Genomic DNA, 14,310 nt, shown 5'->3' with positions numbered 1-14,310 from the left:
TTTCTTGTTTATTACGTTTTTCCGCCATGAGGAGTCTACGAAGAGTTCCGATGATCAGGGGAGAGGTCCCTATGCATATGTTTTTAGCTTTCTATTTGTTTGGCAATTTCATGCACACCGTGCAAACTCTTTCACTCAAGTCATTAGCCATTGTTATCTTCTTTTAACGTAAAGTTATAAACACGAGTCCGCAAACATTTTTGGATCATAGAAACAGAAATATTTTGGCCAATCACGGCGAAGGTCTCACGGATGATTTGCATTCAAGATTTTAATTGCACCTCTTGCCGGGCACCAGTAAACGTTCCCCCTTTTTAAATCATTTTAAATATATTTTTAACATTTAATAAAGTCGATTCTGAATTAGTTAATAGGTTCTGTTTTTTTACAACATAACTTGGCCATTCAAGTCTAATGTCAAGTTACAACTTCGTGTCCTCGCAAGAATATTTCGGTCTCAAAACTTCAAGCAACTTTCGGCCGCACACAGCGTACGCCTCATGGAAATTACGCATTCTTGAGCCATAGATAACAAAGTTCATAGCGGAGTTTGACAGAGCTAGGGTCCCGATCCACATATGTGCAACTCCCTGGATTTTCACCAGTGGCTTTCCAGTGGCAAAAAGAGCGGTAACCAACGGGGCCCAACAAACAGTAAAAACAGCAATCACAATTGCCAGCGTGAAGGCGACGCGGATCTCAACGGTTGGCTGACTGGTATCATTAGAAGAGTGCATTCTAAGTTGTTTCCTTCCTATTCGACGTTTAAGCAATGATATCACTATCAGCGAGTAAAACAAAAGCACAATAACATAGCTGGTGCCAAAAATTCCTAAGCCAATGAAAGCTTTTGCCTGTGGGAAATTGGTAGGAATAACGGAGATTAAAATTGGAACTGTAATAGGCAATGCCCAAGATGTTGTCAGAAGTATTTTTAATCCATAGCTATCTATAATGCTTTTGTAGCGTAGAGGGTACACAACAGCGATGAAACGATCAACACTGATGGCTGCCATGTGTACAACTGAGGCTGTGCAAGATAGCCTGGTTAGTATTCTGTAGGCTTGGTCCAGTTTTGCAGCGCACTCATTAAAGAATGTTCTCTTGCCGAGGGATACCACCAAGACGGGCTCGCACATCATGGTGACGATCAAATCAGCGATCGCCAAGCTGAGCAGAAGGTAGTTTGATGATCGGCGAAGACTGGGATTTATAACAACTGCCACGCAAACCAGTAAGTTGCCAAGCGTTCCAAACACACCCACGATAGAATTTACTGTGATCAGAGCGACGCCATGAGCTAACGGAAACGAACAATCTTCTATTGAAAGGTTAAATGTTTGATTACTCGTACTCGTGTTCTCCAGCGAGTGATCCATAGCTCAAGACTGATGAGCAAATATAAAGACAAACCACAATTACCTCTGTTTTACCAGTCGGAAGCGACACAAAAAACGTATTGTAGTTTGTTATTGCGTTCTTTGAGATAATGTTTCAAAAGTCAAGTTTCTAAACTTTAGCTGATACTGATAATTCCTAGTCCACATTCAACGGTGCAATCAATGTTTTCAGAAGAGCGTCGGCTAAGAAAATCGATTAACAAATCTTTCTCGCAGTTCGGCGAACTACATGAACCGTCGATTCACATGCACAAATGCAAATTCGTAAAGAATGACTCAACACATACCGATCGTGATATGACAGGATAAATTAAGCAAGAGAAGTATTGTTAAGCCCTTGATAAAATATACCAGTTAAATGATATTTATCCTTTAACAACCTTGATGGGTCATATAACTATCAGGGAACGTTTGTTAAGTATTTCAGTTTTCCATTTACATCATGGTGTAGTTTAAAAAATGGTAGGTTCCAACAAACTAAAAGAGCCTAAGTAGATTCTGATACTAACCAACATTTTGATTTTTGGTCAGAGTTCGAGTGGTGTAAAATTTAATATATAGTAACACCATTCTATCTTCATAAATCTTGAAGTTCAACAATGTATTAATATAATAAGTGGCCCTGTACTTGAGTATCGAATAAGATGTGGGCTCTCAGGCGTGATCACAAAGCTCGACTGATGTCAAGGATATCAGCCTCACCTTTAAAATCATTTAGATGAATCTTATTGGTTAGTTCAGTTAAATTAGTTCCAAATAGAAAATTGTGATAAAGGTTTAGTGTTTAACGACAATCAAGTAACTTGCTAAAATAATACCTTAAAATCAGGCAAACTGTAAACAAAACAAGGAGAGTATTGCGTTGACCTGAGAGGACATACAGTACCATCGAGATGAAGGTGCAAAAAAAAATCTGACAGCTCAGGCGAAGCTTTAATCAATACAGTACAGTACAGTACAACACAACACAACACAATAGAATACTTCATTTACACACGTCACGTCTAAGAGCTGTACATGCAAGCTGGTTCAAAATACGTACGTGTATTCCTAAAATACAAAGATTTACTATGGAACAGTTCATAATCCGTCAGATTGTCTGCAACAGGATAGTGCTCACATGATTCTGGTGGTGGGATGCTGACACCCATTTTGATCTGATCAGGATTATTGTTTATGAAGGATGATAAAAAGTACAATCAGAGACATTGAAGAGTACGGTGTTATGTTGTATTGGGATAGGGCTGTTTGGTTTAACCTTTGTCCTTTTCCTTTCCGCTGGTTCAGATTGTCGTATCATGTCAACGAGTTGGTTTGTGTACAACACAAGATGTACATGCGAAGAAGGAATTTTCTAAACCAATAGTATCAACAACAACTTAGTCACTCCCCGCAAACAAAAAGTGTATTTTTCGTGTTAATTTAGTTATGCTATTATGAGTAGTCTTTTGAGACTTCCGCAATCAGGGGTTCGGCCCTTATGCATACTTTCTCGACATATTATTTGTTTGGCAATCCGCTCAAAACGCTCATCTTTGTTTCAAGCATACAGTGCAAATTCTTGAAGTCAAGTTATATATATCTTACCTGTTGGTTTGGTGTGTAGTATCGCTGTATATTTTTACGAGTTGTGCCGTATTTTGACGAGCCCGTAGGGCGAGTCAAAATACAAACAACGAGTAAATATCTGTCTAGATTCGCAAAAACATAGCCACAGAATTTGACTTGTCACTGATAATCTTAATACGATTCTGTCCTAGAGCTAGCTTTCCACAAGGCTTATCGTAGCTCAAATAACAGCAAATAACTCTCCTGTATGCCTTTTGAGGCCAGGAATACTAAATTCACCGTCTTTTCGTTGAATCATGAATTGTACAATTTAATTAAGAGTGCTTTTAACATGAAGTTGGAGTCTAAATCAGCATGAACGTACAGATGTCAAAACCGCGGCGGAGAGCTAGTTTATCGCTTCCTAAAGGCCTGCATCGTCCTAAATGGACTGAACAAGAGCTTACTACATCGAGTATCGATTGAACTTCAAACAAGCTAGGCCATAGTTAGCAGCAAGCGAACACTCAACATGTTGTCGTTACGTCAATTATCGCCCGGAAACCACGCAAATAAATTTCTTCCGCGCTAGCGAATCACAGCCAGTTCTGATAGTTAGCAAAGCCGAGAACGCCTAAAATTGATAAAACAAGGAAATTCTACTCACGATCAGCGCTTGAACTCATGTTCTTCACTCTGCTTGTGGCCATGTTTTGCTCGCAAATAGCAATGTCCCGGATGTACTTCAATTTTGTCCAACGCGGAATGGCACATCCAGATTTCAACAGTCTTTAGCTACATCAAAGTTCAGAGCAAATAACGCCAACAGTAGCTAGAAATGTCTAGTCCATTGCACGTCTAAGCCCTAAATTGATGTGGCTAAAGCTTTTTGCTGTCTAAAACAAGCACAACATTATTGCCACAGGGCAAACGGCGTACTGTTACGGGATAATGGACGACGGTTGCTAACAAATCGTTAGACTTGCGCCTTCACTGGACTTACTGATGTCCTCGGGCAGACTTCCTTTAGACAGCAAATACAGAACGCTAATCGGTCGGCTCCTTGTCAGACTTACCGCGCGAACTGAATTCAGACGAGTGTAGCCTGGGCTAAACTTAACACAAATTGAAAATGGAGAGGGGGGTAATGAATAATAATAAAAAAATACCTAAATAAATGAAACATGCAGCAAGAAGTCCTCTACATTTCATTCTAGGTAAGATTTACAAGCTGCTGCCATAAGGAAAGCAAAAAGATAAATAAATAAATAATAATAAAGAATAAATAAAACCGCTTGATTTTATTTAAACTGTTTTCATAAATCCAGACATATATTTCAACGGATTAAGACTGGATGACCCAGAAAGGCCAAAAATTGAGCGTTTCTACTTACTGTCGATCTTTCTAAAGCATCTAGAGTCAAAACTAGGGTATTCAGTGATCAGTTTCGGACATTCTGTGCCAATATATGTCTGAATTTATGAAAACCGTGTTAAAATAGCGGGCATGTTAATAAGAGATTTATTATCCAAGTGCTGTAGTCAATAAATTTATCAGTGAAATAGAGAGAATGTGACGGTTTTGCATGCGTGCGCGCGCCCGACCTGTCCAGCAAACTGGTTTTCTACTGTAGAAACAACTGTACAATATCGCTGTAGATTTGTGCTGTTATTTGGACGGTATTCGCTGCAGTTGGATAATAATAACCATTATTATCTATTATTTACGTAAAGTTGTAAGCAGGAGTCCGCGAACATTTTTGGGCCAGAGAAGCAAAAACATTTTGACCAGTCATAGCGAAGGCCAAACGGGTCCCCCACTCACGGATGATTTGCAGCCTTGAGTCATAGTCAAAAAAAATTTATGGCAGAGTTTGACAGAGCCAAGGTCCTCATCCACATGTAGGCAACTCGTTTTCCCTCATTTATTCCCGGTATTTAACCATTTTGGGGTCTTGTTATTGTAAAAAACAAATTGACGTCAATTTTTTATGCGTCTGTCCTCCTATTGAGGATAAATTTCGTCATAACATTGTCAAAGTTTACTGTGGAACCACTCGCCTGCGGCTCGTAGTTCCACAGCCACTTTGACAATGTTATGACGCAATTTATCATCAATAAGAGGACAGACGCATAAAAAAACTGACGTCAATTTGTTAAGTGAAACGTTCTCTGGAATAACAGCTCAACCACCGTAATCGGGTATACTCAAAACGATATCAGCATTGCCTTTAAACCACGGACGATCCCAGGACAAAATTTCAAAACCTCAGCAGTATTCGCTTTATATATCCAACACTGGATGTTAACTAAATTTTGTCGTTTTGTGTTGTCATTTGAAGAATGTCGCGATGTGGAGACACTGAATATCGGCCAAACACAAATAACCAGTGTTCGACACGAACAATGCACGCCTCGACACGATGGAGTCCCTCTCTTCCCGGCACCTGGAAACTTTCTTTTGAATAATATTATAATATAGCCTAAAATTCATTTTAAATGTCTATTTAACTTTTTATAAAGATAAAAAGACCGAGGGTAAATGTAACTCGAGTTTCACGCACTAAGCGTGAAACTCGCTCTGTGCGTGAAACTTGAGTTACATTTAACTTCTGTCTTTATATCTTTATATTTTGCTCTGCATAATTTTTGCATAGAGCACTCTTAGGATAAGTGAAACAATTTATTCACTGGTTATCCTTTTATTAAATTTTGCACAAAGTTGATTCTAAGTTAGTTAAAAGGTTGTACTTTACTTTATAAAATGACTTGGCCAATCAAGTTGACGAGATAGATTCCAATGGCAAGTTATAAACTCGTGTCCGAGAGCATTTGGGTCTCAAAACACCAAGGATCTTTCGTCCATACACAGCGTAAACTTCACGGAAGTTATACATTCTTGAGCCATAGATAACAAAGTTCATGGCGGAGTTTGACAGAGCTAAGGTCCTGATCCACATATGTGCAATTCCTTGGTTTTTTATCAGTGGTTTTCCAGCAGCAAAAAGAGTGGCAACTAGCGGGAACCAAGACACAGTAAAGATGGCAATCACAATGGCCAGTGTGGAGGCAACGCGGATTTCAACTCTTGACTGGCTGGTATCACTCGAAGAGCGCGCTCTGAGTTGAATCCTTTCTTTTCGATGTTTGACCAATGATATCACTATCAGCGAGTAAGACAAAAACACAATAACATAACTGATTGCAAACATCCCTAAGGCAAGGAAAGCCTTGGGGAAACTTGCTGGAATAACGGCACTCAAAACTGGAACTGTTATCGGCAATGCCCAAGATGTTATCAGTAGTATTTTCAATCCATAGTTATCTATAATGCTTTTGTAGCGTAGAGGGTACACAACAGCGATGAAACGATCGACACTGATGGCTGCCATGTGTACAACGGAGGCTGAACAAGACAGCCTGGATAGTATTTTATAGGGCAAGTCCAAGTTTGCAGCGCAATCATTAAAGAATATCATTTTGGCCAGAATTGCTACAACAAGAGGTTCACACACCATGGTGACGATCAAATCAGCGATCGCCAAGCTGAACAGAAGGTAGTTTGATGATCGGCGAAGACGAGGGTTTTTAGCAACTGCCACGCAAACCAGTAAGTTGCCAAGTGACCCAAACACACCCACGATAGTATTTACTGTAATCAGGGCAACGCCATGAGCTAACGGAAGAGAACAATCTTCTTTTGAAAGGTTAGATGATTGATTACTCGCGTTCCCCAGCAAGTGGTCCATGATACAATTACCTCGGTTTTGTTCAGTTTGAAGCGACACGCGAAACTTACGGCCGTTTTGTTATAGCGTTCGTTGAGATATTGTTCCAAAATTAAGTTTCTCAACTTTAGCTGATGTACTTCCTAATCCGTATTAAAGGTTACAATCAATATCATCAGAAGAGCGTCGGCTAAGAAAATCCATCAGAAATTTCCCCGCAGTTGGACTTGCAATGAACCTTCTATTCACATGGACTGTGCTCATGTCAATCCATGTAAATTCGTAAAGAATGACTCAACACTGAAATACTGATCGTCAGTATGGCAAGATAAATTAAGTATGGGAAGTGTCGTTAAGCCCTTGATAAAATATACCAGTTAAATGATATTTATCCTGTAACAGCGTTGATGTTTTATTCAACCATCAGAGAAGTCAAGTATTTCTTATCCTATCTTCACCTTTCCACTTATACTTTATAAAATGGTAAGTTCCAACAAACTGAAAGAGCCTGAGTGGATTCTTATAAAGTTATCAACATTTCGATTTTTAGTCATAGTTCGCGTGGGGTAAAATTAGTAAATCAGTATATCAAGGAGACCCTCTATATCCAATAAGATATCGGCTCTCATGCATGACCACAAAGCTCATTTGATGTTAAGGATACTAGCCTCACTTTTAAATCATCGGGGAATTTATTAGTTAGTTGAAAATTGTGATAAAGGTTTTTGTTTGACAACAATCGATTAACTTGCTAAAACGTTTATACCTGAAAATCAGGCAAACTGTAATCAAATAAGACAGATATTACGCTGACCCGAGAGAACAAGCAGTACCGTCGAGATAGTGCTAGGCAAAATCTGGCAGCACAAGCCAGAGAAGCTTTAAAAAGATTTCCTCCAACTCATTAAGTTCATAATCCATCAGATCGTGAGTAGCAGAATAGTGCTTACATAAATCCTGGTGGTGGGATGTTGACATCCATTCTGATTGAGTTCGGTGTCAATTAAGTGTTAATTAAGGGTAACGAAAAGTACAATAATAAGAGATGTTTCAGGTTTATTAGTCCAACAATAAAGATTGCAGTGTTGCATCGTGGTCTTGATTGTCGCACCAAAGCGTGATCGAGTTGGTTTGTTTGCAACACGCTACAAGATCATCTGTTTATGGAAACAAGGAGTTTTTAAAATACATGTAATAGTTACTGCAACAACAACAACAACAACAACTTGTTCACTCCCTAGATAAAGCGAAAATAATTGGCGTTAACTCATCAAAAATCGGCTGTTTCCTGTTAATTCCCCTACTGAGTCTGCAAAAAGTTCAGCAATTGGGGTTTCGGCCCCATGCCCGTTTTTTTTTTTCTTTTTAACTTAATTCCTCTTTGTTTGGCAATCTGGACAAAACGCTCGCCTTTGTTTCATGCATACTTGCATACTGGGCAAACTCTTTCGTCAAGCTGTTATCTTGTACTATTATCCACTATTTACGTAAAGTTATAGATGCGAGTTCGCGAACATTTTGGGGTCATAGAAACAACAATCTTATTGCCAATCACAAAAAAAGCTTCACGGAAGATTTGCATCCTTGAGCCATAGACCAGAAAGTTTATGGCGGAGTTTGACAAAGCCAAGGTCCTCATCCACATGTAGGCAACTCCGTGCCTCTTGACCAGCGGCTTCCTGGTTGCAAACATGATGGCAATTAAAGGAAACCAACAGACAGTAAAAACAATGATCACAATCGCTAGCGTGAAAGCAACGCGGATTTCAACACGCCGAGATTGACTGGTATCCCTAGAGGAGCGAATTCTGAACTGGTTTCCTTGTTTCCGGTGTTTGACCAGAGATATCACTATCACTGAGTAGCACAAGAAAATAGTAACATAGCTGGCAGCAAACATCGCTAACCCGAGATAACCTTGTGGAAAGTTCTTTGGAATAACAAAGCTCAAAATAGGAACCGTAATCGGGTACGCCCAACAGGTAATCAGCATTGCCTTTAATCCACAGTTATCCATGATCCTCCTGTGGCGTAGAGGGTACACAACAGCAATGAAACGATCAACACTGATAGCTGCCATGTGTGCCACTGAAGCAGAACACGAAAGCATGGATAAGATTCTGTATGCAAGTTCCAAGTCTGTGGCACAATCGTTAACGAATGTTCTCATTCCGAAGATTGCTACGACAAGAGGTTCACACACCATGGTGACGATCAAATCAGCGATCGCCAAGCTGAGCAGAAGGTAGTTTGATGATCGGCGAAGATAAGGATTTGTAATAACTGCGACGCAAACCAGTAAGTTGCCAAGTGTTCCAAACACACCCACGATAGAATTTACTGTGATCAGAGCAACGCCATGAGCTAACGGAAGAGAACAATGTTTTGATGAAAGGTTAAATGTTTCATTACTCGTGTTCTCCAGAGAGTAATTCATGGCACTGTTAGAAAGACCCTCGATCAGCTACGTTATGCTCAGTTAGTGAAAGTCAACTGATGGATCGAAATGCTAAACTAGATAGACTAATAACACTAAAGCTGTGAAAGTCAACAAGTCGTCATTGCACTTCTTACTTTAAACACTAAGATATTGTTTTAAACAATATAGTTTTAAAACTGCCACCGATTAATATATGTTGTAATCATTCTCCGAGTGCAGCTAATATAATAAGCTGAGTACTTGATGATAGCGTTAACTGCTTGAAGACTGAGTCGGCTTAAAACTTTCTTTTGTCTTCTGAACCGCCGACCTCTGAAAAAATTCATGAGTTTCTAATTTCCCTTGTCTTCTCCTAATTAAAAATATTTTCTTCATTCGCAAGGAATGAGAAACATGTACTGACATGACAAACAGCATGCATGGACAGGAAGTAACCCTTCATGTCATTAAACCCATAAAATATTGGGAATAATATTCCTCTGCAGATATAGTTCATTCACTTGGTTCTTCACAAGGAACTCAAGTTAGGCATTTCAACATTGAAAAGGAAGCAATGAACGGAAACGTTAAGTGCCAAGGTGTGAAGTTGGGGACCTCCCGAGTTTAGAGCGCTTTCAGGGTGAACGATCCAATCATTACAGAAGAAAACATTAATTGACTTTCCAACCTCACTTAATTCCGATGCCTGTTGGTAGCTCAATTCAAATATTGATAACAAAGCTAGGATATTTATTGAAAGAGAATTTTTTTGGTATCCTTCCACGTACGATATCTAGTCTAACGAAATAGTGGAAATATTGTCAATGTCAAACTGTAAGGTTGAGATGAAAGTACACGAAATTACTGCCGATACGTATTATCCATACAGTGAAAATAAAGGTCAAAACTAGATTAAGGTCATTCCTCACATTTGCATTGCGCATCCTTACTGCGCATAATTTATGGCGTCATTAGCGCGCGCTTGTGCACGCGCATATTGAAAACATGACGGATTTGCCTTGATATTGAGCTCTGTCAGTTGAAAAATGGCTCTAGCTCACCAACGAGCATGGGCACCCCAATTTTTTTCCCAGTCGTTGTAATCAACTAATCATAAGCTTTGCATGAGAAAAGACTGATCTAATTTCTATTGCTGAAAATTGAATAAATAAGAAAAATAACAAATACACTGTGGTCTTTTCTATTTTGCAGTCGGTAACCACGTCAAGAAATTTGGTTCAAATTTTTAATCAAGGATTTAGCTCTCTGTCTGAATCAAACTTAAACGTTTACTTGTGGTCCGACACAATGTATTGACTGTAGTTTAATGCGTGTTCTTATGAGTCCGGGCTTACAAAGATGTTACAATTACTGGGAATGCGTTCTTATAATAAGCATTAAATAATGTTAAAATGGGGCATTTTCAATGCCTCACTGCTCCTTAATGAGCATGGGCACCCCCCCCTTTTTTTTTTCAAAATTGAAGTTATCATATGACAAATTTTCAGTGGACAAAGTTTGAACAAAAATCTATTGTCACTTTTATTTCAGAGGAATTACCTTAATTTGAAGTCAATATTCAATGAAGGAATAAGTTTTATCCTGGTCCGGGCGGATGAATGTTTCTACTCGGTGACTTGGTCAAGATTCCGAGGGATTTGTTCTGAGATCAAGTTAAACACATTTCTAGTTATAGTGACAACTTGGTGACATCGTACACTTGTTTATTGTGTTGATGAAAGTTCGCAAAGTAATACATAATTACTTTGTAGTGCCACTTTAAAACCTGCATTGATTGAAAATTGTGCAAAGTTTTCTAATGTCTGTAAATAGTTCTGTCATCCATGTGTAACACCAACGCATGCTTTAAGTTGGTGTTCCTGATTTCCGGCCATCACTCGGCCTCAAGCGTTCATCAGCTTTTCGCTGTTTGGAATTACAGCTGAAAAGCAAGTTTTCGTTTCCGATACTGATTACTTCGCTGTCGTCCAAAGGAAGTAGTCTCCAAGAAACAAGTCAGAGGGTGGTAAAGGGTATGTTCGTGACTCGTGATCGGCCTTTTTTTTTCCCCCGTGAAATGTGAAATGGCTAATTTTTTCCTCGTGAATCGTGATTTCCATAGTCGCCGTGAACCGTGATTTTCCAAAACGTTCTCTTTTATTTTCCGTGAAGCGTGAAATGCCAATCTTGTATTTTCGTGAACTGTGAAAGGGCTGCTTTATTTCCGTGAAACGTGATCTATACCCCCCCCCCCCCCCCCCTTTACCACCCTCAAGTCACTGGCACACAGTTCAGATCAGCCGGCATTTTTCAAAAACACAGAGAATTTCGTCAGTCAGTCAAAAATACCGACATTTCTTAAATTTAAGAATAATAAATAATGTAAAAAATTCGGAACAGCCTTATTCATCCAGGAATTTTAACAGCTTACTCAACAAAAGCTATAGAAAATAGCGGAAACGTCTAACTTCACCTATCGCGTATTTTGACTGTGTTTATATTCTCTGTATTCCTGCTGATGTTACCTCTTTTGGAGATGAAATTCTCGTCGCTAGGAAGAGACTTTCAATTTGGTAAAAGAGAGTACTGATTTAAAGGCTTTTATCTTGATTGTAACCAACAATTAGAGGGTTAGTTATAGACGTCGACCAGCGCCGGGTTTTTAGCTCGTGTAAACTAACCCAGGATTAGAGAGAATTTTGATATTAGTTTTGTTAGTTTTCGGTGAGCTTTTCTGTTTATATTGTTTGTCCTTCAGTTTTGATTTTGAATATTCTCAAACTGCACAAGACATCTTCAGTGAAAAACATTGCTATAAAAGAAAAATTAATACTTTGGTTTACTTTTAATCTTGGGTTAGCGTTAACCGGCTTTCGAAAAACCCTGCCCAGAAGCCTTATTAAGTATCAAAGTGATAAATTATACATGTTTTTTGAAGTTACCTTTTGGAGGAACCTTGACTGCAATCTTTTCAACTAAAGCAGTGAGGTTTTTAGTATTTGAGCACAAATGAATTAAATTACTGAATTTTCTAAATGTTCTACTTAAAAAATAGTAACAAAATGGCTGAAAAATGCATTTAACCAGCAACCAATAGTCGCTTTTGGTGATAACTGTATGAATATGACTGAATAGTGACTTTTCGGTCGAGTGTTTTTCCTACATTATTTTGCCCAATATTTCGAGCAGACAGAAAAATATTGTAGAACTTAACAGAAATCTAAATTACTTTTGTGAATCTCAGAGGTACAGAGCGAAAACAAAGAGCTGAACTATAGGAACAGAAGAGAAAATTAACACAAGCTGGAGAAGGCGTTAGGGCAGGCGATAAATCAACTTCTCCGATTCTCACCTCTCGCCTTCGATACGGGACAAGAATGGTCTTCTCCTTCTTGAGAAACAACTAGCATTATTCGGTAGAATTGTTTGTTTGTGGTTGTGAAACTGTCAAATTGAATAAAGACTCCCAAGCTTCTCGTATAATTTGTTAATCACGTTTTGTTTAATTGCCAAGTTTATTCAGGGAAAATTACGTCAAGGCCACTGAGTGCGATTCCGCACGTCTGAATAAACAAAGAGGAAAGTGCGTAGAGTCTTCACAGCTAATAGCTAATTAATATTAGATTGAAATTTAACAGTTATATTCAGTCCTCATTCAGCACACAGGAATGCTCGGTTCAAACAAGCTGTAAGAACATTTACTTCGATTTTCCCTCTGACTGTTCTATACACTACTGTGGACGTGCAAAGATTCGTGTGCACAAACAAAGGAGTAAGAGCTGACGACTTGCAGCTGAACTCACACGCAGCATTAGGGAAGCTGGAAGATGGCATTTCATTCCCGAAACATTTGCGACTAAATCAACAGACTAGACATAGCTAAGGCGTAGAGGAATAGTCTCCTTATAAAACAAGAGCAAAACAAGTTTCCTTTGAAGGAGAGTATTATTTTATTTTAGGAATCGGTCGAAATTCGAGTGAAAAAAGAAAACAAAAAATGACAAGACTTCAATGACGCAGATTCAAGTGTAAAAGCAAATCTAGATCCTTTTAACAGAGTAATCATCGTTAAAAGCACTGTTACACAGATTTATTCTAGGTTAATAAACACAGGTGCCATGTTCTCGAAGTTGTCAAAAGGAAGTTCTAGCAGTTAAATTAGTTATGACAATAGTATAAATGTTTTCTGAACCACTCTTCGTAAAGATTCCGTCCTATTTATAACTTTAAAAATGATGTGAAGTTTTGACAGTGGTCAGTAATGACACAATTAAAAAATAGAATTGCGCGCTTCATAGAATACATACTGAAGTATAATCAACATTCATATTCACTCCGTTTTGGTTCCTTTGCTCTCTTATGGTAAGGCCAAGGGGTCATTTTCTCACCGCATAGTAACTTTACTATATGTTACTTTCGTTCCAACATCTAGTTGCAACTAGATGTTGACGAAATAATTCTTTCTCAACTCTCTTTCGTGGATCAAAAAAGCTGTAAGATGTCAGAAAAAAAAATAATAACGAATCGCAAGTGATCAACTGAATTTCCTTAATTTATAGATTAAGATTACATATATATTTTCCAAAAACAAAGGCTCGATAATCCAAAAGAGAGAGTACCGCGTGTGGGACATTCTTGGGTTGGAGAGGTTCACCATTTGGTTTTACCCTGAGGGACATGGATCGACTCCACTGGCCTTCACTTGCATAAAACTTGAATGACAAGCTAAAACCCGAGAAAAGGGGGTATTAAATGACTGGTGCATAAGTAACCTGTCATAACGCGTTCTTTTTTTTTCGGCGAAAAAGATAACGCCTCGCAGGTAAAAGCATAAGTCACGAGGAGAGTTTCTCCTTGTCACTTGGGCTCCTCAGCTGCGTCAACCGATCACAAATATTTGAGTTCTGGATGATTGATGTGATCGTTTGTCAAATCAAACCAATTAGACTTTAAGTGATCCTTTATTAGTTGTGTTTGCTATTGCTTGCTTGAGTTTTGTTAAAAGAGCACAGCTGATGCCTACACTGTTTTTTTTCCGACTATGCTTCTGCTCGCCAACTTTATCACTGAATCGATCACGAAATAACTGCAAATATAATCGTAAGTGGTCTTTATCTCTGTTTTTGTTTTGCTTGCTATCATCTTCCTTCATGACTTGGACTGACAGGAAAAACTGTGGAAAATGCAAAATCTTCTACATCTCTGGGTATCCAAT

The 14,310-nt window shown here is 38.7% G+C and overlaps 3 protein-coding genes across 3 annotated transcripts; all 3 read right to left on the bottom strand.

The window, feature by feature from the left end:
- Window positions 1-311: 311 nt before the first annotated feature.
- Window positions 312-1,641, bottom strand: LOC149116025 (adenosine receptor A2b-like). Its single transcript, XM_089283551.1, has one exon. It carries the CDS (start codon window positions 1,377-1,379, stop codon window positions 423-425), a length of 957 nt encoding a protein of 318 aa, XP_089139677.1. The 5' UTR covers window positions 1,380-1,641; the 3' UTR covers window positions 312-422.
- A 3,971-nt stretch (window positions 1,642-5,612) lies between these two features.
- On the bottom strand, window positions 5,613-7,632 carry LOC110067432 (adenosine receptor A2b-like). The gene has a single exon (XM_020774758.2). The coding sequence runs from the start codon at window positions 6,695-6,697 to the stop codon at window positions 5,726-5,728; it is 972 nt and encodes a 323-aa protein (XP_020630417.1). The 5' UTR covers window positions 6,698-7,632; the 3' UTR covers window positions 5,613-5,725.
- An 82-nt stretch (window positions 7,633-7,714) lies between these two features.
- Window positions 7,715-12,868, bottom strand: LOC110067434 (adenosine receptor A2a-like). Its single transcript, XM_089283552.1, has 2 exons — window positions 12,448-12,868; window positions 7,715-9,040 (listed from the first exon to the last, which is right to left on the bottom strand). The coding sequence occupies exons 1-2, from the start codon at window positions 12,503-12,505 to the stop codon at window positions 8,160-8,162; spliced, it is 939 nt and encodes a 312-aa protein (XP_089139678.1). The 5' UTR covers window positions 12,506-12,868; the 3' UTR covers window positions 7,715-8,159.
- Window positions 12,869-14,310: the final 1,442 nt, after the last annotated feature.

This window comes from Orbicella faveolata, unplaced genomic scaffold (genome assembly GCF_042242905.1).
Source record: "Orbicella faveolata isolate gen_17 unplaced genomic scaffold, um_ofav_v1 contig_12, whole genome shotgun sequence".
Classification (NCBI taxonomy): domain Eukaryota; kingdom Metazoa; phylum Cnidaria; class Anthozoa; order Scleractinia; family Merulinidae; genus Orbicella; species Orbicella faveolata.
Note: the sequence above shows the minus strand (reverse complement) of the source record. Positions and strands in the feature narration are given on the sequence as shown.

Coding starts and splice junctions, on each gene's coding strand:
- LOC110067432 (XM_020774758.2), bottom strand. CDS start 6,697: ATGGACCACTTGCTGGGGAACGCGAGTAATCAATCATCTAACCTTTCA.
- LOC149116025 (XM_089283551.1), bottom strand. CDS start 1,379: ATGGATCACTCGCTGGAGAACACGAGTACGAGTAATCAAACATTTAAC.
- LOC110067434 (XM_089283552.1), bottom strand. CDS start 12,505: ATGCTAGTTGTTTCTCAAGAAGGAGAAGACCATTCTTGTCCCGTATCG. Junction 9,041..12,447: donor TCCCGTATCGAAGGCGAGAG/GTGAGAATCGGA, acceptor CTCTTCCGTTAG/CTCATGGCGTTGCTCTGATC.